This window comes from Gopherus flavomarginatus, chromosome 4 (genome assembly GCF_025201925.1).
Source record: "Gopherus flavomarginatus isolate rGopFla2 chromosome 4, rGopFla2.mat.asm, whole genome shotgun sequence".
Lineage (NCBI taxonomy): Eukaryota > Metazoa > Chordata > Testudines > Testudinidae > Gopherus > Gopherus flavomarginatus.
The window spans coordinates 2,693,472-2,717,415 of record NC_066620.1 but is presented as its reverse complement, the minus strand read 5'-3'; the positions used below and the strand labels follow the sequence as shown (position 1 = coordinate 2,717,415).

General features: G+C 49.6%; 1 protein-coding gene across 1 annotated transcript in view; it reads right to left on the bottom strand.

Annotated features, from left to right (window-relative positions):
* Window positions 1–11,118: 11,118 nt before the first annotated feature.
* Window positions 11,119–23,944, bottom strand: part of MERTK (MER proto-oncogene, tyrosine kinase) — a 57,093-nt gene continuing 44,267 nt past the window's right edge. Inside the window, exons 12-18 of the mRNA XM_050951196.1 lie at window positions 22,925–23,005; window positions 19,808–19,900; window positions 18,954–19,072; window positions 17,129–17,238; window positions 16,474–16,633; window positions 15,817–15,953; window positions 11,119–11,983 (exon numbers count right to left, since the gene is read on the bottom strand). Coding sequence (XP_050807153.1) covers window positions 11,488–11,983; window positions 15,817–15,953; window positions 16,474–16,633; window positions 17,129–17,238; window positions 18,954–19,072; window positions 19,808–19,900; window positions 22,925–23,005 — 1,196 coding nt within the window. The 3' untranslated portion in view covers window positions 11,119–11,487. The remainder of the gene's footprint in view (window positions 11,984–15,816; window positions 15,954–16,473; window positions 16,634–17,128; window positions 17,239–18,953; window positions 19,073–19,807; window positions 19,901–22,924; window positions 23,006–23,944) is intronic.

Below are 23,944 nucleotides of genomic sequence, written 5' to 3'. Positions count from 1 at the left end.
CATTTTCAGGGCACAAACCCTGCAATACAATCTGTGTATCTGCCATTCAGGCGCTCTGCAGATTCGGTCTCACTAACCACCAGCGCCCAGTTCCAGAAATCCAGCACAGCCCCTTCCCCACTGCCAGGTGGACAGCACTCCTCATAGCAGCAAGAGAAGTGGAATTGGGCCCCTCATCTCTGGGAAATCATTTTCCCGATTATTATTCAGTTATGAGATTTCGTCCACTCAGTCCCATTTGAAACAGCACAGAGCAGAAACAGCACAGGGAGAGTCCAGGAAGGAAAGGAGAAAAGTACAAAACGGCTGAGGCAGAGTCTGCTCTTCGCACACGCAGTGCACCTTGGAAATGGACTTTGCTGTGTTGGAGTCAATGGAATCACTGATTGCCGAGTTGCTCCAACTGTGGCTTTGTCCCAGTGGACTCCCGAGAACAAAATTTGACCTCTTCAGACATGTCAGAATCTAATAAACATGCTTCCTTCTTTCCCGTTATCAGTAGGAAACGTCCCTATGTTACAAAGAAGGGACTCAAAGCAGAAGAGGAATATATGTCACAGCTCTCGGATAACTATTATGGACAGCTTTAAGTACATAGTGTTAGAGAACGACATGGAACTGTCACAGATTAGGCCATCTCCAGAATGGGAAGTTAGAGACACTTCCTTGCACGTCTGGTGGCAGGGAATCTGGCAGTCAGCAGCTTTTAAGAACAAGCCCGTGATTTACTGCTAAAGTGACAGCAATGCAGATTGCAAATATTGTAGAGTAGAATTCCTAGGGAACCTGTGGCTGTGCCTGGGGACTGAGCTGAGAATCCTGCTAAGGCTCTGACTCCATCCCGTCAGGTATTGCAGCCCTGGAGGGCCTAAGCCAGGGGTAGGCAACCTATGGCACGTGTGCCGAAGGGGCACGCGAGCTGATTTTCAGTGGCACTCACACTGCCTGGGTCCTGGCCACTGGTCGGGGTGGCTTTGCGTTTTAATTTAATGTTAAATGAAACTTCTTAAACATTTAAAAATGTATTTACTTTACATACAATAGTTTAGTTATATATTATAGATTTGTAGGAAGAGACATTTTAACGTTTTTAGAAGGTATGACTGGCAGGGCCGGCTCTAGCCATTTCGCCACCCCAAGCATGGCGGCACACCGCGGGGGGCGCTCTGCTGCTCGCCGGTCCTGCGGCTCCGGGGGACCTCCCGCAGGCGTGCCTGCGGATGCTCCACTGGAGCCGTGGGACCAGCGGGCCCTCCGCAGGAATGCCTGCGGGAGGTCCACCGGAGCCGCGGGATCAGCGGACCCTCCGCAGGGATGCCTGCGGGAAGTCCACCGGAGCCACCTGCTTCCCTCCCGGCAACCGGCAGAGCGCCCCTCGTGGCATGTCACCCCAAGCATGCACTTGGCGCGCTGGAGCCTGGAGCCGGCCCTGATGACTGGCACGTGAAACCTTAAATTAGAGTGAATAAATGAAGACTCGGCACAGCACTTCTGAAAGGTTGCTGACCCCTGGCCTAGCACTCAGGGCTCACGATTAGCTTCCGATTTCCCTTGAATAATATATTTGTTTCTTACAGCTGTCATCTCTAATAATCCCTGGGCCTCTGCCAGTGTGGGGAGAAGGACATCACACCCATGCATGCCTCAAGGATTGAGAACAGTGCCCTCGCTTGACTCCTCGAGTACTCTTCCCTGCTGTGTTGCTCCCAAATCAAATCCCTTGAGTTGGGCAACTCTGCAGGGGAGGGCAGTGAAGGGTACATGATGTTTTTGAATGTGATACAGAACAAGTGACCAGTAAGGCAGTCAGTTTGGGCAGGACCAGAAAACATGAAACTGTATTTCCTATTCCAAGTGCCTCTAACAGCTATCAACACAGCAACTAAACAGGGGAATCCTGAGCAGGAGCAAAGAGGTTATTTTACCTCTGTGTTTGGCACTGGTGCAACCACTGCTGGAATCCTGTGTCCAGTTCTGGTGCTCACAATACAAGAAGATGTTGATAAATTGGAGAGGGGTCAGAGAAGAGCCACGGGAATGATTGCAGAGTTAGAAAACCTGCCTTACAGTGATAAATTACATAGATTGAGCTTCCTGTGTCTAGGGGTGACTTGATGACAGTCTATAAGTATCTACATAAGGAAGAAATATTTAATAATGGATTCTTCAATGTAGCAGACAAAGGTCTAACACCATCCAAAGCCTGGAAGTTGAAGCTAGACAAATTCAGAGTGGAAATGAGGCGTAAATTTTTAACAGTGAGAGTAACTAGCTTTTGGAACAACTTTCCAAGGGCTCTGATGGATTCTCCATCACTGACCATTTTTAAACCAAGATTGGATGTGCTTCAAAAAGCTCTGCTCCAGGAATTATTTGGGGGCAGTTCTCTGGCCTGTGTTATCATCTAGTCTGACCTCCTGGATGACAATGGTTCCTTCTGGCCTTGGGATCTATGAACTAGACATCTTGCTCATTCTCCCTGGTGCCTGGTACTTCTGTGCTCTGCTCTTATGCTACCATCATAACAGGTTCATGGAGCCCTGGCAAACATCCCTCCAGCTCAGAAGGTGATAGCTCTTCCCATTAAATCATGAACCCTCTGTGACAGGCTAAGACGACCAAGACATTTGCTGTCTATAATCTTTCCACAATGTTCTGAGCTTGTTAACATCAAAATAGGGGTTTGCTCTGCACCAGTGGGGTCTCTAGTCCTGACAACATAACTTGAGGCTGAATGAGAAAACACCTTGTCAGAGAACAGTGGAACAGAAGAAAGGCTGGCAGGTTCCATGTGTGTCCTGTGAGGGACAGGAGGAATGTATGTCTTATCATCAAATCCCATTATCTTTTCCCTTCCACATAAGTGAGCAAAGATGAGGGAAGTATGAGACCCAATGAATTCATAGATTCTTCGACTCTAGGACTGGAAGGGACCTCAAGAGGTCATCGAGTCCAGTCCCCTGCCCTCATGGCAGGACCAAATACTGTCTAGACCATCCCTGATAGACATTTATCTAACCTACTCTTAAATATCTCCAGAGATGGAGATTCCACAACCTCCCTAGGCAATTTATTCCAGTGTTTTAACTACCCTGACAGTTAGGAACTTTTTCCTAATGTCCAACCTAAATCTCCCTTGCTGCAGTTTAAGCCCATTGCTTCTTGTTCTATCATTAGAGGCTAAGGTGAACAAGTTTTCTTCCTCCTCCTGAAAACACCCTTTTAGATACCTGAAAACTGCTATCATGTCCCCTCTCAGTCTTCTCTTTTCCAAACTAAATAAACCCAATTCTTTCAGCCTTCCCTCATAGGTCACGTTTTAAGACCTTTAATCATTTCTGTTGCTCTTCTCTGGACCCTCTCCAATTTCTCCACATCTTTCTTGAAATGTGGTGCTCAGAACTGGACACAATACTCCAGTTGAGGCCTAACCAGCGCAGAGTAGAGCGAAAGAAGGACTTCTCATGTCTTGTTTACAACACATCTGTTAATGCATCCCAGAATCACGTTTGCTTTTTTTGCAATGGTATCACACTGTTGACTCATATTTAGCTTGTGGTCCACTATGACCCCTAGATCTCTTTCTGCCATACTCCTTCCTAGACAGTCTCTTCCCATTCTGTATGTGTGAAACTGATTGTTCCTTCCTAAGTGGAGCACTTTGCATTTATCTTTATTGAACTTCATCCTGTTTACCTCAGACCATTTCTCCAATTTGTCCAGGTCATTTTGAATTTTGACCCTGTCCTCCAAAGCAGTTGCAATCCCTCCCAGTTTGGTATCGTCTGCAAACTTAATAAGCGTACTTTCTATGCCAACATCTAAGTTGTTGATGAAGATATTGAACAGAGCCGGTTGCAAAACAGACCCCTGTGGAACCCCACTTGTTATACCTTTCCAGCAGGATTGGGAGCCATTAATAACTACTCTCTGAGTACAGTTATCCAGCCAGTTATGCACCCACCTTATAGTAGCCCCATCTAAATTGTATTTGCCTAGTTTATTGATAAGGATATCATGCGAGACCGTATCAAATGCCTTACTAAAGTCTAGGCATACCATATCCACCGCTTCTGTAATGGGGTATCAACTACTTCTCACTTTAAATCTGGCATCTATCCCCATTTCGGTGAAGTGTGCATCACAGCTATTGTAGTAGGGAGTGGGCTACAGTCTTATGTTTGTCAGTCCGTAAAGCTGCAGGAGAATTCTCGCCCCCACCTCAACAACCATGTTCTGTTTCTACCCAGTGACTGGCTGGAGAACCCAATTTCCAAGGGAACACGGTCCATTACTGGATGGCAGCACAGTATGTGTCTAGATCTGACCAGAAGATTCCAGCATGCTCAAGACAGCTGGGCACCAATGCTTAGATTCATGGATTCTAAGGCCAGAAGGGACCCTGGGATCATCTAGTCCAGGGGTCGACAACCTTTCAGAAGAGGGGTGCCGAGTCTTGAGTTATTCACTTTAATTTAAGGTTTCGCGGGCTAGTAATACATTTTAACGTTTTTAGAAGGTCTCTTTCTATAAGTCTATATAATATATAACTAAACTATTGTTGTCTGTAAAGTAAATAAGGTTTTAAAAATGTTTAAGAAGCTTCATTTAAAATTAAATTAAAATGCAGAGCCCCCCGGACTGCTGGCCAGGACCTGGGCAGTGTGAGTGCCACTGAAAATCAGCTCACGTGCCGCCTATAACACGTGTGCCGCAGGTTGCCTACCCCGATCTAGTCTGACCTGTATAGCCCAGGCCATGAAGCTTCCATTTCCCAGCCTTATTAACCAAAGCAAACTACGGTGACAGGCCAACACACAGGAGAGCCAGTTCACTGGTACCCTATTGGTATGATCAAACTACCTGGCCCGAGCAGACCTGACCACAGGCCTGATACACCAAAGGGCAAGAGCTGTGATACAATCCACTGACGAGGGGAAACTGGGGCCAATCCTCTCCTACCAGGCTCAGGTCGAGATCTGAAGGGAGATCTGAGAGTTTGACAAGTTTGCCCGGTATTCCCTGGTTTTGGTGCCTGTTTCTCATAACCGAGTGCACAGTTCCTTTGTCTCCAAAAGAAAATAAATGGATAGTAATGGGCATCCCTTCTGCCTCCTCATCTTTAACTTGTCATTAGCCTGCTGGCACCAGTAGCTGTCAGCCCCTTTGATGCAAGCTGGGAGATTTCATAGCTTGGTCCATGCCAAGTGTTTATTGCCCAGAGCAGAGTTAGTGTCTGCCTTCTGCATGCTCCCACCTGTGGGCACAGCCCTCGGTGCCACTCAGCTCCCATTGCAGCCACTCGAGTGCCATATCTCAGCAAGGAACGCTATATTAACAGTGTAACACTGGTGGGGGGAGCAGCGAACATCATTCTGGGTTGTATTAGCAGGAGTGCTGTGAGCAAGACATGAGACGTAATTCTTCCACTCTGCTCCGCACTGATTAGGCCTCAACTGAAGTATTGTTTCCATTTCTGGGCACCACATTTAAAAAAAAAGGGTTTTTTTTTAGTCTGGAGAAGACAAGGCTGAAAGGGGACACGATAACAGTTTTGAAATACATAAAAGGTTGTTACAAGGAGGAGGGAGAAAAATTATTCTTCTTAACCTCTGAGCATAGGACAAGAAGCAATGGGCTTAAATTGCAGCAAGGGCGGTTTAGGTTGGACATTAGGAAAAATTTCCTAGCTGTCAGGGTGGTTAAGCACTGGAATAAATTGCCCAGGGAAGTTGCGGAATCACCATGGTTGGGGATTTTTAAGAGCAAGTTAGACAAACACCTGTCAGGGATGGTCTAGATAATACTTAGTCCTGCTGTGAATGCAGGGGACTGGATTCGATGATCTCTTGAGGTCCCTTCCAGTCCTATGATTCTGTAATTGGGGCAGGTTGAGACCTGAGTGCTGGGTTCTGCTCATGATAAGGAGCTGGGGTTTGGAGCCAAGGTCTTGGAGCTAGTATAGCTGAGGGCCAGTGCACGTCTCTGCATGGGGAACAAATGGGGTCACATTCCACATTACACACCTGGGGCTTTTCTGCATATTGTTTAACCAGAAGGCAAACCCTGGAGTCCAGATGCCTTATGAGCAGTGACTTGAGCTCCCGCTGACTGCCCACAGCCACGCCCAGTAAAATTAATATTTACCTGTCTTCTATTTGCCTGGGGTTACTAGGGTCTGCTCAGACATGTGCCCACGTGAGTTAAATGCAGCAATACCTTTTGCAATTACATTTCTGAGGCATATACTTTGACTTGAAGTTCTGAACATGTCACAGTTCAGGAATTTTCCATCCCGATCTGTTTCCTGGCCCCTGGGCGGGGGCAATAAATCACACCTGATGTAATGCACAAGTCAGCTCAATAAATCTCTGCTCAGAAAAGCAAGACAGAGTCCTCAGCTCAGGAACAGGATTATGCCTCCTGCTCCATGGGCCATGCTGGAGGGGGTGGCTCAGAGTCCGGCCCCTAGACCCAGCTGGAATCAGAAGCAGCTATGGGCTCTCTTTCTCAAACCCACTCTCTATTAGCCAGATCCTTGGCTATCACCGAGTGTCCCTTGTGCTGCTGCAGCCAAGGGGACTCTGAGCTGCCTAGGATTCTCCAGCAGACGGCACAGCCCTGCTCACCCCAAGCAGCAGAACAGTCCCTAGAGGAATGCTCCAGCACAACTGAGAGCAGCTCATTGTAGGAGCAGCACTCTAACCTGACTGCTGGGCAGTGCTTGGCAAACACAAGCTGCGGAAGGGCCTTTCCCCTTTGCATTTACGAGAATATGCTTCTGTTTTCTATAAATCAGTCGGGGACTGGGCTGATCTGCTCAGTGCATCTCAGAGCCAGCCAGAGGCTTTGTTGTTCCCCTTGCAGCTTTGGGTTCAGTGACAAAGCAACCAAACAGAAGAAGCTAATGCTGACCTTGTAAATGGCACTTCGTGCCTGGCCGGTGCAGAGTGGGCATGTGCCGGGAAGACTGACCAGTTGCTATCTCTGTTTACAGAAAACAGAAACATGTTCTGCTCACAGAAGAAAAGGCCTCTCTTGGCTGGTCCGCTTTGCACTTCTCAGCAGTTAAGCTCGATGTACATTATTTCCCTGCTGACACAGCAGGTCAGGAGAGCCACAGGCATCAGATTTCTGAACCGTTGACCAACAGTGACCTGAAAGGTTTTAGTTTCGTATACACGCCTGTGACAATTTGGAATCTGTCTATGGACGGCTTAAGAATGCCAGTTTGCAGTTATGAACTCTTGGTATATCTGTAACTTTGTCAAACTGCAGGCAAATGTGGGCCTCGTCTGTCTCCCGTGCTGTCTTTTTACCTCCATGTTGGACGGAAGTCACAAGGAGTGGGACAGGCTAACACTGGAGGGTCATTAAACTTGGATGGCCCTCTAATCACAGAGAAGTCCCCTTGGACAAAGAGTTAGCTACTGTCCAGAAGAACCAGTCTGCCCAGGTGGGCTGGTAACTAAGCTATGGATCACCTGGTGGCGGGACCCTGATTATTTTATGAGGCTGCTCATGGAGTCATCTGACAAAAGGGACTGGAGGTTATAAAAGCCAGGGTCTCTCGGTGGCCATTTTAAAGAGAGGGAGAAGAGCCCAGGAGCAGAAGGAAGCTGGCTGAAGGAAGGAGAGGAGACTCCATGTATGAGGGGAAAGCCATGTGTTAGAGAGGGACACTGGACACCCTACAGGACTCTGACTTGAGCTCAGAGAATGGTCATGAGCAGTGAGGAAACCTGGCAGGGAAATGCATACAGGTGTTCCATTGATTTATCTGGATCTGTGTCACTCTTCTATCTAAGATAAAGAGTGATCGTGCTGGAAACTTTCACAAGCCTGTGTGTTATGTGCTTCAAGTATCATGAGTCCCTGATGTTATATTCATGGCAAAGAAGTTAGATAAAAACACAAAATACTCTTGCGGGAAGGTTGCAATGCAACACAGCATTATTGCTTAGAATTCAGAAATGACAACACACCAGAACCCCAAACACAGAACGACACAGCAGGCTGCTCGGTAGAGCAGAGAGGCACACCTCACCCATCTTAGTCTAGGATGGCTTCTGCAGAGTAACTGCAAAAGACCCAGCTCATGCACTGCTCTACACAGCCCCCTTGCCTGCAAGCAGGACCAGGAATCCCCTCTCTCATTTAATCTGACAGCTTGTAAATGTAGTACAGTTTTCAATACACTGTCCGGACCTGGAGGGGGAAGCTAGGTGCCCACAAGGGTGGAGCCCTTGGAAAGGGTGTGCTTAGCTACTGGGATGTACTGGTCCTGGGGGCCTGAGAGCTGGACCGTGAGGAGGCCCCACTCCCATGAAGGGGGAACACAGGGAGAGTCTGCGCCCAGGGAGTGTGCCACAGAGGCCGAAGAGAGGGACAGCGCTGGACGTATGCAGACCAAGGAGAGCCTAAGAGCACACAGGACCCTACCCCAGCAGCCAGTGAGTGTCCCGCCCAGGAGCTCCCCCAGGCCTGTGACATCCTGATGACACACACAGAGGTACACAAGGTTTCAGTTTCCTATCCGCACCTTGTCCAGGCTGACGGCACGTGGCCACGTGACGAGCATCTGGCTGTGCTCAGAGCTGCACAGCACCTTGGGCAGTTGAACCAGGGAGCAGCAAAAGGCGGCGACTACCTGAAATAACCAACAATTGCTACCACCAGTTTGCAGCACTAGGGCTTTGAGCGTCGTCTCAACCAGCTGTGCACAGCCTGGGGCTTTGCTTTGTGGTGCGGCTCCTGAACCCAGGACTGCAGTTTGGTCCACAGGGCTTCGGCCACAAACCAACCCTTTCATATTAGCTCTGAGGCTCAAGCCCCTGTGAGGGGCACGTCCGTCAGTCTGTGCAGGGTGAGGGCAGTGCTTCCTGCAGGCTGACAGGTGCCCAGCAGGATGAGGGAAGTGCAGACCCGGGTGCAGGGCTGAGCGAATCAACACACTCTCTGCTTCCTTTGTGAAGCTCCTCTTCTTGTCAGACTCAGGAGTAGGGGTCGCATTTGGCCTTCCAGAGCAAGCCAGCCAGCCAGCTTTGGGACCTGGATATGTGTGGACATCAAAGGTCTGCTTGCTACAGATCCATAGGACTGCACAGCTCCCTGGGAACTAAGAGTCTCCCAAGGACTTTTCCTCTTTTCTCCATTCTTTTCCCGGCAGGCTGAGTGACAGATGTTGGCACCATGCCTCGGAGTCCAGTGATTCTGTTAATGGAGCTGGCCTAGTTTAACACAGGATACACAGCAAGTCGTACAGAATGGCACAGAACTGTGAGAGCTTACTCAGAATTGCACCAGTCGCTCTCACCCCACTAGCGAGATGGCAGCATTCCCCAAGTGCTCCGAGACTGGGCTAGCTGAGATGCCACAGGAGCTGCAAATAGCGGCACTGTCTCGGTAAACACTGACTTTAGCCTGCCCTGCGAAATTGTGAGTCTTCAAAGGGTGTGCTGAGTTACATATCTGGATGGGTTTCGCTCTGAGACAGCCTAGGCCAAAGCTGCAACCAAATTCCTAACAAGGAACAAAGAGTGCTCTAAAAATACCCCTGGCATCTGTACAGTTTCAATATGACCAGGAAGCAACACCACAAAGATTCCAAATACGCTTCACCTTTTTCACACTTCGGGTCAGACTTCACCATGGCCCTGCAGAGGCAGTCGCTCCTGTTGATTTACAAAGAGCTGGGGACAAACCTAGGGAACAAAAATTACTGCTAGCATTTTATGAAAGAAGAGACATTTGATTCTTGTCAAAAAATGTGCTGGTCCCATTCCCTGCTTTAACAACTCTCTATAAACTGGACAGATGCTGCTGTGATTGCAAGTTTGCAGTGACATTGTTACTAATCCATGTAATTTAGATTGGGAAGGAAGCATGAACGGACAGACTCATGGAGATCTAGTGCAGCAAGGTATTTCAGCATACGCTTTACTGTGATTCAGTGGGAAGTCCTATTCACATGAATGCTACTAATTCCCTGCTTAAAGTTGGGCACATGCTAAAGTATCTTGTTGAATTGGGTCCACACCAGTGCAGGCTCCAACTCAGCAAGACAGCTAAGCAGGTGTTTAAGGTCTATTGACTTCCACGGAGGCTCAGCATGGGAGTTTCATTAAGCACATGGTACAGTGCATTACTGAACTGGGGCCGACAATGGGAAGCCAACACCATCAGACCCGAGTGCCTGAAGTTAGGCCGACCCCCAGAGCCAGGTTTATGCAGAATAAATGCCCTGATTTTTGGGGGGTCCCTGCTCCCCTTGCTCACACGCTGATACTCCAGGCCACCTGCAAGGGGAGTTCTGGGTGCCTGAAAACTGGCCACTTATTCCGGTGCCTGAATATGGATTTAGGAGCCAAACTCTAGATTTCCACGTTTGAAATTTTAGCCATGTGCTCTAAAAAATAAAAAAAGATCTGAAAAATACCAGCGGCAGTTGCCCCAGCTCCCTGTTCAGCTGTTCTCATGTTGTCAACAGGATGGCTCCTCAGTACGGTTCTACCAGAAACATATCAACTGACTGTCTCTGAGGGGCGAAGGACAGCGTAGGCCAGGGGTTCCATGTCCACCTGATCACATCCCACGACGGTGCACTGCTCCGTCACGCTCTGTTGCTTCTGACCCAGCAGCTCTGGGGGTGCGGCGAGGTGCAGGGGGTTTCTAAGGGCATGAGCACCAGGAAGGGACTGAACATGGTACTTGGGAGGCTCCTAGGAATCTGTAGTAACCTGCAAGCAGGGGATGAGCTCTCCGCAAAAGCTCTTCAGACAGTGCAGGTCACATCCGTCATGATGGCCTGTCTCCTACAAGGGAAACAGAACACGGGAGCAGCCCCTGCATCGTCTGGTGCTTATGCAAGAGACGAGGGGGCACATGAGTGAGCTGATCCGGCACCGTACAGCGTCACCAGGGCTGTAACCTGTTAATACACCCCTGTCACCAGTCACCTTCCAAATACCAAATTCTGAGCTCAGTTCTACAGCTCTATGCCATAGGCAGGACTGATTGTGTATAAGGGGACAGTGTAATTACGGCTGTGACACTGTTAGCCTGGGGGGGGACAGTTCATGCAGTTTTTAAACAGCAGAAACATCCCAAGACTGAACGATCAGTTACGTCATTTAATAGAAAAGAGAAAAGCATGAACACGAGGTTTTTAACACTGAGCTCTAATGTAGGGAACGGCCGCAGTGGGGGGAAAGACTCCAATTCCAAGACAGTAATGGAAGAAGAAATAAAATAGCCCCCCATAGGCTGTGATTTATTAAAATATAATCCCGCCAACTCTCTGGTGTCAATGGCTAGAGACATCACTTTGTACAAATTCAGATAGCTTGTGTTGCCTTGGCCACTCGCTAGACAGCTGGAATGGCCCAGTCACCTTGTAATGCTATTTCCGTAAGACACAAATACGCCAAGTGAAACATTCACTGCAAACTTCTGGCGCTCCAAGAGCTCAGTTTTCCAGTTCTCGTTTCACAGCAGAACTTCGGAGTCCTCAGAACAGTCATCTGCATACAGCAGTTCATCTGCTAACGAGCTGCCCAGCAGCATGCTGGCTGGACCCCATGTGGCCCCGTTCCGGGTGATGGTGCCCTGCAGAAGAGGCGCATGCCCCTGTTCCAGAGTCAGGGAGCTTGCAGTCTGTTCATCTGTCTCCCCCTTTAAAATATACCTTTCCTCCCGCTGATCGCTTTCATGGACCTCTGCGGTGACAACCGTGGTGTCTGGCTTGGGGGAAGAAGACACAGTTACGTAACTGCGATTGAAAGCCATGTCTGTCTGAGGAAATTCAGACTCTTCCGTAAGCTCCTCACTCTTCTCTGGCAAGCTTGTGTTGATATAAATGACGTCTTCAGACCCACTCACTTTGGGCAAACTTTCCAACAGCTTCTCCAGGTGGAGCTTTAGCTCTGGGAATGCAGGTCGCTCATGCGGGTCTGCTCTCCAGCAGGAGTACATCACTTCGTACCTGAAAGCACAAGGAAACAGAAGAGATCTTCAGAAAGCTGCACTGTTCACTACACAGTGCTGAACGACACACAGGACAGCCGTGCGTGAAAGAGAACATCCTTTTAGCCTTCTGGCTCTACTGAAGGAGAGGCTTTCAGTTATGAAGACTAATGAGAAAAATGACCATTCCTCCTAACCATTTATCTTCCAAAATGACTGCTATATGCCTATGCAGTATTGTCATGGTCCCAGAATATGAGAGAGACAAGGTGTGCTCCAGAGTCACCAACTTTGGAGTATAGCTACAAAATGCCTCAGCTGAGCTCATACAGGACAAAAAGGATCTGAATCAAGATGATACAGCCCTTTCCTCTGGATATTAATTTTAACTCTATTTTACTTGTAAATTCTCAGAATATTCCATCACTATTCTGACAGCAAATAGTGTCACTTGGGGGAAGAGACGCTGCGTTCTTCACATGTCAGCAGAGGCTGATTCCATGATTTAACAGCAAACCTCAACTAGGGGGCTCTGCCCAGCACCTGCCCAACATCTAAAAATAGATCTTTCTCCTGCAATCTGAGTTCCTCTCTTCTCATTCTGTACCTTCGCTTCAAGTCCCGGGGCAGCAGAGTGTTTGTTGCCTGAGGGGGATGGGAATGTCCTCTGAGTAAAGTGTTTTGAGGAGGAATCTAGACAAACTCTTCTACGTCAGAGTGACTGGCCAAGGTAGACTTTCAGATGCCACCATCTACAATGACCAACAAAAGTTGACTCCGGGCTGGAAACGAAAGGCTGCTGTTGTTGCATTCGCTATTGCTATGAGCTCTGTTGCTCACCCAGGGATCACAGAGAAATCATTGACTGGCCACTTGAGTACAGTCAGTCACAGAAGTTGACAGCGGCAGGAAAAGCAGAATAGTCTAGGAGACTAAGCCCAACCCTGGGAGCCAGGAATTGCAAAGTTCTAATCCCAGCTCTGACACAAACTCACTGGGTGGCCTTGAGCCGGTGACTTGTAACCCTTCTATAGCTCAGTTTTCCCCTTCTGTAAAACAAAGATAACTCCTGCACTGGGGTGCAACCGAAACTGATCCCTTTGAGCTGGCAGAGGGATCTGAACCTGGGACATTAGCAATGACGGCACACTGCTGGCTAGTGCCTTATGGCAGGACCTTAGAGCGGGGTCTTTTTGAAAGCACAGATATGCCTCTGTTCCTAGAAGCAGAGCTCAGCTTTTTCTGCTGCTTTATGGTCATCTGATGCGCCGCAGATTTATCTTCACTCTTTTGGTATAAACTCGAATGTGGAGAGTGTGTTAATCAACCCTCGTTTCTCTCAGTGGTCAGCTGCAAACGACCTAAAGTTTCCTTTAAAAAAAAAAAAAACTTTCCAGGCTGCCTCTAAATTTGAGAGACACAATGTGGGCGAGGTTGGTGAAAGAGACAAGCTTTTGAGATACAGCCTCTCTCATTTCCCGGGCCCAACACAGCTACAACACTGCCAACGCTGTCCAGCTCAAACCCTTCAGGCACAACAATCTAACCCCCTACTGCCCACTTCCTTTCAAATGACTGCGGCCGCTGTGCGTTACCCCTTCTGCTTAACAATCTGCCCCCGTCGGTATTTAGCTCAATCACTCCCTTGCCTTCCCCAGACCTGAAGATGACCTCTGCGTAGCTCAGAAGCCTGTACCTCAGCAAACGTTGGTCCAGTAAAAGATATCACCTCACCAACCTTCTCTCTCTCTCCATTTTATAGACAACTGCACTCAGGAGCCCAATTACATGGATTTCTGTATCATTAGTTGATGTTCGTTTCTTTTAAAATCTGCTGGGTGAGGTAACCCTAACCCACCTCACCTCTCTCATATCCTGGGACCGACATGACTGCAGCAAGGCTGCAAACAACAGTGGAAGATATTGTACCTTTCAAGACTTGACGCTTACTGACCTCAGTGCCCCAAATACAATACTAAAAATGGTGCTGCTGAATGCTACAAGTGAGAATGTGGCGATCCAGGCCAAGCTACAGGCAAACTGGTCTTTGGGAGTCGAGGGCACGCAGCACTTTGCCGGATCTGCTCCTGATGAGAAACAGTGCAGCAGGTTCCTTCTGCATACGCTGGAGGGTATAATTGGAAATTAACACTGACACATTAAAACCATTAATCCTTGGACATGCACCCTCCTTCGCCATCTAAGAGGTTGAACCAAATCAATGGTTTATTCCTGACTCGCTTCAGGGAAGGGCATTTAAAATGGCATATCCACAAAACCACGACTTCGGGGCTTGAATTCATGCCATGATGTAATAACCTGGCAGCACTCTCACTTTCTATGTCAAACAATTGTTACAACTGCACTGAAAGCGGTGGGGAAACGGTCCGATTTACTAAATCCAAACAAGCCTGTGCACCCAGACCCAGAGCGTGAGAACAGGCCCTGGTTGTGTGCCAGGCACAGTTCACAGATGGACTTGTTTTCTCTACCAATCGGTGGAAAAAAATAATCTGCAGCAGCACAGAGAAGGGGAAAGAGCAGGAGAGACCTTTGCCAAGGGAATACCTGTTTACCGAGGTTGGGGTTTTTGGCTAGTAGCTTTGAGTGAGTCCTTTTAGGGACTGGTATTATGTAACTTCCAGAGGCCTGTTTATTGACATGGCTTCCCCTTGGCCTGGGGGGTTTTAAACATTTTGAGCGGTTACTGCACATAAGAATTCCTCAGAGACTCCTGTAGTTCAGCCAATGTTTAATACAAACCCTCTGTGAGCTACCCAGACATTTAAAACGCCGTCAGATCTCAGCCACATTGTAATGTTTCTTTGCCACAGATTTACAGACGTTAAGGACAGAAGGGCCCATGCTGAACATCTCTTTGGGCCTCAGCGGAGTTGTGCACAGAGCAGAGCTGGCCCCTTATGATCCACATTTCCTTTTAAAGCAAGAGGATTTTGCACATGAACAATATCACCCAACACTCCCTGAAGATCCCTCCAGGGGCAGCTCCTTCCGGAACCTGAGGGAAGCCCTACAGCTGGCAGCAGCCCAGCTCCCAAGAGCCAGACTCCAAGTGCACATCCCCAGACCGGGCTTTACAAAGTTCTTGCCAACTCCAGCCTGGGGTACTTAGCAGCCAGAACACCCCCAAGCCGAAGCAAAATTGTAAAAGAATGAAGTTATAGACTGACTGGAGATGCCGATTAACTCTACATTCATTTAGAATACATTCCTCGTGTCCCTCTACAGCCACTGTTCACTAAACCCAGGTGCAATTAAAGGCTCATGGCTTGCAATTTTTAAACATTTTTGTCTGAGGTTGACGCCAAAATCATCAGAAACCCTAAGAACAGAGGGCTGGATCCTCAGCTGCTGTGAATCCGTGCAGCAGCACTGGAGTCAACAGGCTCTGGCCTTTAGCTGGTGTGAATCAGTGCAAGTCCACTGAAATCAGTGGCTCTACCTCAATTTACAATGGCTGAAAATCTGGCCCCAAATGTTTCTTTTGCCGTTCTGTAAAGGAGAAACGGATGGAAGTAATTTTTGTCAATAAGCTGTCAGCCAGAGCTTTTTATTCCCCAAGTTTCAGCCAAGTTCACATTTGAAAACTAAGCCACACATCTACGACAGCTGTTAGCTGCTGTGTCCATTTAGCTAAAGTGAGCCGCAAAAACATGGGAAGAGAGTGACAAACGACACGCAGCGAGGACTCTGCAGCTTAGCGAGGGTAAACGCTGACAGTCTGTGTGTTATTGAAACAGCTGAGACTGACAAGTACAAACATATTCCTGTGACTAAAGTGAGTCCACATGTCTGAATGTACAAAACCCAGGAATCAACATGAATACTCACAGCTCATCCAAGCAGTCCTCTGGCTGTTTCAGCCTGTGACCGTGAAGGAGGTAGTCATAGATTTCATGGTTCTGCACTCCTGGGTATGGAGTCATCCCTCGAGTGGCTATCTCCCACATGGTAACCCCGAACGCCCACTACACAGAACAAAGGGAAAGCCTATTAGGGTGACATTTCCAGAAGGCCTGAATGAGTCGTTTCACTGGGAAAGGTCATTTCCTAAAGCCCATGGGGATCTTGCGTAATGTGGATAATTATATGCATAGCGTGAATATGTTCCCAAGCTGGAAATAACATGCCATGTCCTACAACAGCTCAGTGGCTCACTCAATACACCTATTTCAGGAGCCTTTACAAGCAAAGAGAGATCAGTGCACCACTCATCAGTGTGGCTGTGTTTACTCGCAAACACTCATGCTTTCATTTATTTGGCTTTTCCATTTTCAGGATACAAAACCAAATAAAGCTAATGCAGGCGACATTCAAAAACCAACACAGGCTGATTAGAACAATCCAAACATGAAAATCAGAGGGCTAACGAATACCCACAAATACCCGCTGTGCTCAAGGTTTCCAAAGACTGGCTGTATTACACACTTCCACCATGGACTGGAGTTCTGACTTTAGGGTGGGGGACCCTGCACCTGGTGTACGTACCACGTCGCTCTTGGTCGTGTACACCCGATCAGCCAGGCTCTCGACTGCAATCCACTTGACAGGCATTTTAGCAATGCGCCCCTGACGGTAATAATCGCCGCTGTAGATCTTCTTCGACAAGCCAAAGTCCGCCACACACACAGTCATGTCATCCCGTAACCTGTCAGTGTTGACAAGAAAATGTTAATGGGAATGCCGAACGAGACTACGTTTACTTGCTCACAGGTGTAAAGTTACTCACACTTTCAGGATCAGGGCCCTCGAGCGCCCCTCGCCCCCCCGTTATTTCTTACTAAGGTAAACGTGCCAAGATTTAAAGTGAACAGCTGACAAAAGTCTTATTCCTACCCTCTACCCTCCATCACAGATGTTAAGGCCAGATAGGACCTCTGTGATCACCGAGTCTGACCTCCTGCACAGAACAGACCACAGGACTTCCTTTCGCCTACCACCGTTCCTGTGAAAACCGAGCGAAAGAGAAAGTCTGACAAACCACGTTCTGAGTTAAAACATAAGCCGTTCTCACATGGCTGTTTCTCAAGACAGAGGAGATTTGATAGGAAAGCGAAAGGTTTGTTTCTAACGTGAGTGCATCAGAAACAGCACGAAGACGCTACACAGGCTATCTGTAATGAAACAGAGAAACCAAACTCACATGCAGTTTCGAGCAGCTAAATCTCGATGCAGAAATTGCCGAGTGCTGAGGTACTCCATTCCGAGCGCAATATCGACCATGAATTTCAGCAAGGTCTGCAGTGGCACGGGCTGGGAAGAGAGGGAGGAGGTTCGAACATACAGGAAGCATGTGAAGGCTGGAACATTTGGGACAAACACTGCTGCACGTGGACCTCAGCAGCTCCCATGTAGCCCAACAGGAGTTAAAGCCACTTGAAAACCTCAGCAGAGACACTCACAGGCCAGGGCCCCAGGGAAACGAGAAAACACATTTTCCATTTCTACAGAGCAGCCAGTCGGACAAGGCTCTCTTTGATCAGTGCATAATTACACGCCAAGCTACCAGCGAGCTTTCCCGTGGTTCACAGCCCAGGCAGACCTGTTTGCGGTGGGAGCGCTGAAATACTTCATTGTTCAGGGCGGCCTGGTAAATCGTATCAGTTTAGTGTCAGAGCTCTTCTTTGTAAGATACAAGGAGTAAATGAAACAAATTTCCACACTGTCCAATAGGAACAGCACAAGCAACTCCACTTGCTTGCAGCTGGAAGGTTCTCAGCATTGTGTGGCACCTTACTGGTGCTCCACAGAGGGTTAACTCACCAAAACAACAGGATCTATTTAGTTAGGAGCATACGGAAATAATCTGTGCCAGGCATGGTAGCTTAGGAACAATGGGAAGCATTATCTACCAGGCTACCACAATCACTACTACAGCAAAACGAAATGCCGCTGCTGGCTTTCTGTTGAACAAAAGCCAAACTACCGTCCCCAAGCCTGCAATGTGACCCCAGAGACCAGGGGTGTCTGTGCGCTGAACGCGGCATTAACAAAGCTTTGGGAGGTGGATCTCTCGTGCTTTCCCTCATACGGGGCTTGAAGGTACATTCATTGAAGCCCAATGCAAAGCTCCCACTGACTGCAGTGGGGCAGGATCAGGGCCTTCCCGCTGAGGGGATGGGACAACCTCACAACCACCCCACAGACTATTTTTTGCATTCTTATGCGCTTAGACTAATCTTATCATCAAAATAGCCTTCAGTGACACTTGGGGCGTCAGTTCCCTTCTCTCGAAGGCATTTCTCTCATTGGTTCGTCAGCATCTAATGGATTTTAGAGATAAAGATTTAGACAGGAACTTCCTTTTTCAGAAACAGACACATCTCTGAGCTTTCCACCATGACAGCACCTCACGAGCTGGTTCTCAGGGAGCCAGACACGGAGGGCCTGGAGCAGGCATTCCCACTCAGGCAGCATGACCGCAAAACACTCCTCTTCTATTTGGTAGTGTTGTGAGTAGTGCAGAGGGCGGCCCAGAGGCTGAAGAGCTAAGAGCCAATGCAACCGTGTTGCATTAACGGTGGATGTTCGTTATCCCCCCTCCCTTTGTGGGGTTTCTTATGGAGAAGCGCAGCTTGATTTTATTTTTCATAAACCATGAAAAGCTCAGACATTCCATTGGCCAAGTCACTCAGTTGCTGCATGCTTCAGTTTCTCAGCCGTATGAAGGGACAGTAAAAGCACTTTGCTGTTTCTCTCTCCAGGATGAAGTTCTGGCCCCTATGAAGTGAATGGTAAAACTCCCGCTGATTTCAGCGGGGGTGGGATTTCTTCCCTGTTGTTTTTCAGAGACAGGAAGGACCATCTTCTTTTTATGTTTCAGAAAAATAAAGCCAGAGCTTTTTTGTGGAACCGGAAGATCTGGCTCTGGGTTGATAATTAAATGCCGAATACAACCTGGCGGCAGCTCCTCCTACCACCCTTGTCGGCTAAGCGTGCCAGTGCTTTGCAGCGGCTGAGTTCCTTACCCGGGTGCCTGTTTCAAACCGTGAGCGCAGCAGGAAGCTGTGCAGGTCGCCATATTTCATGAACGGGAGAACCACCATGGGCTTCGGGACCTGCCGGGAGCTGAGTTCTATGCACACACCTGGAACGAATGGAAGATGAGTGTCGCGCACCAGGCCAGGCCATTGCATAGACTGACGCCCATCCTGGGGCTGAGTCCTAGGAGGGCTCGGTGAGAAAGCTGGGGCTTGCCCTTGGCTGGGGAATCTGAGAATCCCATACAGCTAATGTAGCTGGCTCTTCAATACCCACTTCTGCCTGTCCCCGTCACTGGGCACAGGGGAACGTCGGACAGGATGTGTGCGGGGGCTCTGGCAAAGCTGGGCTGGCAGATCCCAGCTCCACTACCCTGGTGTCCCTGTGCGGGGCATACCCAGATGCAAGCCGCGGTCACTGATGGTCAGTCTGATGGAAAGAGCACAAGCCAGGTTTCCGTATGCGAACCCAGCGTTACCCCACACAGCACAGGCCCTGAGCTGCAGAGTGGCTGCTGCCGAGAGCAGAGGCCTGGAAAGGTAAAGGTGCAATACACAGCACCAACCCAGAACTGCTCCCTAGCTGCCACCACCAGGCCCCGACTCCGGTTCTTTCCCTACAGGCAATCGTCCTCTGACCTGGACTGCTGTGTTCTGCAGGAATGTAGACACGCTGTCAAATGTAACATGCACTAGTCAGAAACCTGGGCATGTCGGGAGAACCAACTATTGGAAACAGATGGGCAATGCGGATTGGAGAGGAGCATTGCCCTATGTTTTTGCTAATGGCAAAATTCCCTAGTGATGGAAAAGTGACCTCCCTCCGGGGGCTGTCCACGTACCTAGGAGTCTGATGACGTTTGGGTGATCAAAGTCCTTCATGCACGCTGCTTCGCTGAGGAACTCTTCGATCTCTCGCTGGGAAAAGTCCTCCACTGAAAACACCAGAAAAGGGAGATCACGTACAACAAAAAAGATTCAACTCCCTAAATCATTTCTGTTGTGATGGGTCTTATTGCCAGGACTTCCTACTCTGGGTAGTTGTTAGAAAAGCCCCCACCTAGGAGGAGGGAGAAAGGAAAGATATTACCAGACTGAAAGCAAGAGATGGGTAGCAGGCCTGCATCTGGATGTCTGCTGCAGTGAGCATGGGCTTTGCATGGCTTTCATTTTATTCCTGGGTAGCAGTCAGAGCAGCGGGAGGCTGATGGAAGAGGACAGGGGTACTTTGGTTCAGAAGCAAGCAGGGAATATCGCGCCCAGCGCTCACATGGTTGGGTGGGTACGTGCACTGCCTGCTTCCCACAGATCACACAGTGTAGGCTGTGCTAATGCAGCGTGCCGCTGTCTCAGTGCACCAGCTGAGTGCAGCAGTGCTTTGGCTACCCTGATCTTCAGCAGAAGAGATCCGTGCCCAGGCCCAGATATGAAGGTCTGTGTGACCTCTGGGCACCTTGTCTATTACACTTCCTGGATCACCTGTAGCATCGCTCTAGGCCTGGGTACAACTCCTGCCTGGGGTGCCTGGGGGGTGCTTGGTTTATCTGCAGGTGCTGCAGAGTGAGCCCAGGCAGACATTTTCTCTTCTAAACTCTGCCTGGTTTTTCCAACCCTGCTGCTGTGCGATGCTGATCCACATTCTGTCTCCCTGGTCTACTCCGGCCACTTGGGGAAGCTGTCCACGTACAACAGAGAGAAATGGCAGGGGACGTAAAACCTTTTACAGGACCAGCTTCTGCTGGTGAAGGAGGCAAGCCTTCAAGCTTACACACAGCTCTTCGGGTCAGAAGACAAGCTGAAGAAGAGCTCTGTGTAGCTTGAAAGCTTGTCTTCCTCCCCAGCCGAAGGTGGTCCAGTAAATGTATTCCCTCCCCCACCTGAGTCCGTCATTAAGGGCATGTTGACCCAGACAAATGGTTGAAGGCTGGGAGAAGCTGCTTTTCTCCCAGTTGTCTGCAGGAAGCGAAAATCAAGAGAGTGGAAAATCTCCAAAACAGCAGAAGAAAGAAACCCAGTGTTGGGGCAGCCTTTTCAAAACACCCAGGCTGAGGAACTGGGAAACTCAGCGGACTCAGAGACACACAGGGAAGGTGTGCAGGGGAGGGGGCATGCTTTCATAGTGGGAGGGTGTGTGGTGGTCTTGATTTAACTACAGGACCAGTCGAGGAAGAAGAAAGCTGGCCGCATAGTAGAGGGAGCGAAACTCCATAACCAAGAGGAGAATCCTGGACTCCCTGATGGGGTTGCCGCCTGGATGGTTTTTCTACCGCTCTGTCGGTTGCCGGTCCAAAGACATTGTTTGCCAGGTTTTTTGCAGCTGCCAGGTATTTCTGGCTACGTACATGGGTGGCGACGTGTGCAGCAATCCGGTAACTCTGGGGCCACGCATGTCACAACTCAACGTGCACCGCGGCCGCCCAAGAGTCCTTTCGGCACCCTGGTCCTGCTTTGAATGCATGCAGCATGCTGGAGCAGACACCAGCTAATCGGGAAGCAGCGCCCTAGCCCCGCCCTTGAATCTCTTCAACTCTTCTGTGACTTTCCATGAGCCAAGCCCCTCCCCAGGGCTGGGTGGAATAGAGGAACTTTCTGCCTCCCCCTTCCCACAGACTGGCAGTTTTTCTGTGCCTTGGAGGCAACCCCACCCCCTAGCAGACTGACCTAAGCCAGACAGCGCTCCAGGGTGGTGGGAAACAGAGTCACGCAACTGTTTATAGGGTCTGTCTGGATCTGTCTATCTTCTGTGCTATGTAAGCAAAGAGTATGTGTGTTTAGAAACCTTTGCAAACTCTAGCTTCAAGTGGCATGAGTCCCTGAAGAGTTCGACTCCACAAAGGTCTGGAGTGCGGGACCCAAACGCAGCAGCCTGGTGAGTGTCCAGCAGGGGGTGCTCTCCCAGGGCTGTGTGCGACATCTACTGTAAATCTCATGGCACACAGCCCGGGCCCTGTTAGTTTATGGCACTGCTTATAAAAATGCTGGCAGTTTGCTCTCCCCTTTGTTGACGTGGGGAGCTGTGTGGAGGGACAATTTACCTATAACAGACATGTGAGCCCAGGGGTTGGCTCTGGGGAGGAAACCTGGGAAGAGAAGCAGCACCATGCAGCACGTACAATGACATTTCCCAGCGTTCTTGCTCACAACACACACCAGAAATGCTTCAAGAGATGGCCACAGCTCCACTTCCATGGCAGATTCTGCAAGCGCAGCAGTTCAAGCAAGAGGTGGGTTTTGACATTTCCCTAGGGTGGGAAGCAAACACTAACCTGAAATTCTGCAGAAAAGCAAAGCACCTGGGGGCTAAAGCACTCTGATGAACTGTCTGACGCAGCAAACAAGAGAGAGAAACGGGGGACGTCACAGTAATGCAGACAATCAATAGTAACTAGATGAAATCTGGAGAACAGGGAGCAAATTCTCCACTCAATAGAGTATGAAGAAACCCCGTTCCCATCCAGCAGCTCCTTGCCCCTGGAGAGAAAAACAGGCCCTCCTCCTTCGTTTTCATTTTTCAGGATTTCAGGGCTGAGCGCTGAGGGTGCTTTCCAGCAATCTGACTGGCTGACCTGGCTATGGGGCATTGTTCTCTAGAAAGGCAGGACACACACGGTGACGCTGCACTGCAAACATCTCCCCCAGGTCTTACCATAGCTCGGCTCCATTGTCTGACACTGACCCCAGGGGCCCTTTCCTGGAGATGCTCCTTATCCTAGTTATTCACTGATCCCCATAACATGCCCTGTATCCAAGCAGCTATTGCTTAGCTATGGCTGACAATCCCGTGCCTGACAACGCAGTTTCTAGAACAAACCACATTAACAGCTGCATGGCCCTGGGCTGGGCTGGGCTGGCGTTCACCCGCAGTGCCAGGCCCTCTAGTCCCTACCCTTGGGCGAGCTGGGCAAAGCTTGTGACAATAGCAAACAGTGCTAGATTTCACAGCTGTCACCACTACTTACGCTTCATGGTTTTCACGGCGACTTTCTGCACGGTGCCGTTGGGCTGGCTGAGATGCCCGTCCATCACCGACCCGAACTCTCCTGTTCCACGGGAGAGAAGGAACAGTCTCCTTTGTGCACAGGCCCCTGGCACCACCCAGCCACACACACAGACCCAAAGCAGGGATGCTGGCAGAGCACATCTGGCCCATGCTGTGCATGGCTCATACCACACACAGAGGAAAGACAGTGCATTGGGCCGGATACACCACAGCTGCTGCGAACACTGTCCCCAGCCCAGGGGGATGATGGAATCACACACTGGGATGGAGCACGTACAGGCTAAGCACCAGTCAGACTGCAGCTCTGCTCCGCACACACAGGCAGCATGCCGCTTGCCAGCCCAGCAGAGTAAAGGACGTCACAGCTGGGGATGGTGGCAGGGCCTCGGCTGGGGCAGAGCTGGGCTGGGTAATAACAAGGGGCTTGGCAAGGGGAGGGAACGGAGCTTTTCACACCCCTGTGCACAGCTACAGCCCACACAACATCCCAGTGGGGATGGGGAAGAGATGGGGCCATGCTTCCCCGGCAGGGCAATGTGCTATCTATGTAGTAGCAGTCTGGCTGCCTGTGCAGTGAGGGCCTGGGGCAGGCATTCTGCTTCCCCCTTTCCCGAGCTGGCCAGTGGCAGCAATGCTTCTGAGCACACACTGGCCCTCAACGTTCGTCCGTCTACTACAACAGTCCTAGAGATCCGGGCCCTTTGTGTTAGGTGCCGAATAGACACACAGTGAAAGGCTGTCCCTGCTCCAAAGAGCCTACAACTTAGACAAGGGTGGGAGGGGAAACTGAGGCACGGAGCACTAAAGGGATTTGCCCAAAGTCAGCGGCAGAGTCAAGAAGACAACCCAGGTCTTGTGAGTCTCAGCCCAGTGCCTTCTCCTCTTGGTCACACTGCCTCCCTACCAGGCACTGGGTCTTGGGAGGATGCAGGGAAACCTGCACATGGGCAGAGGCAATGGTGTCAGCTAACGCTATGTA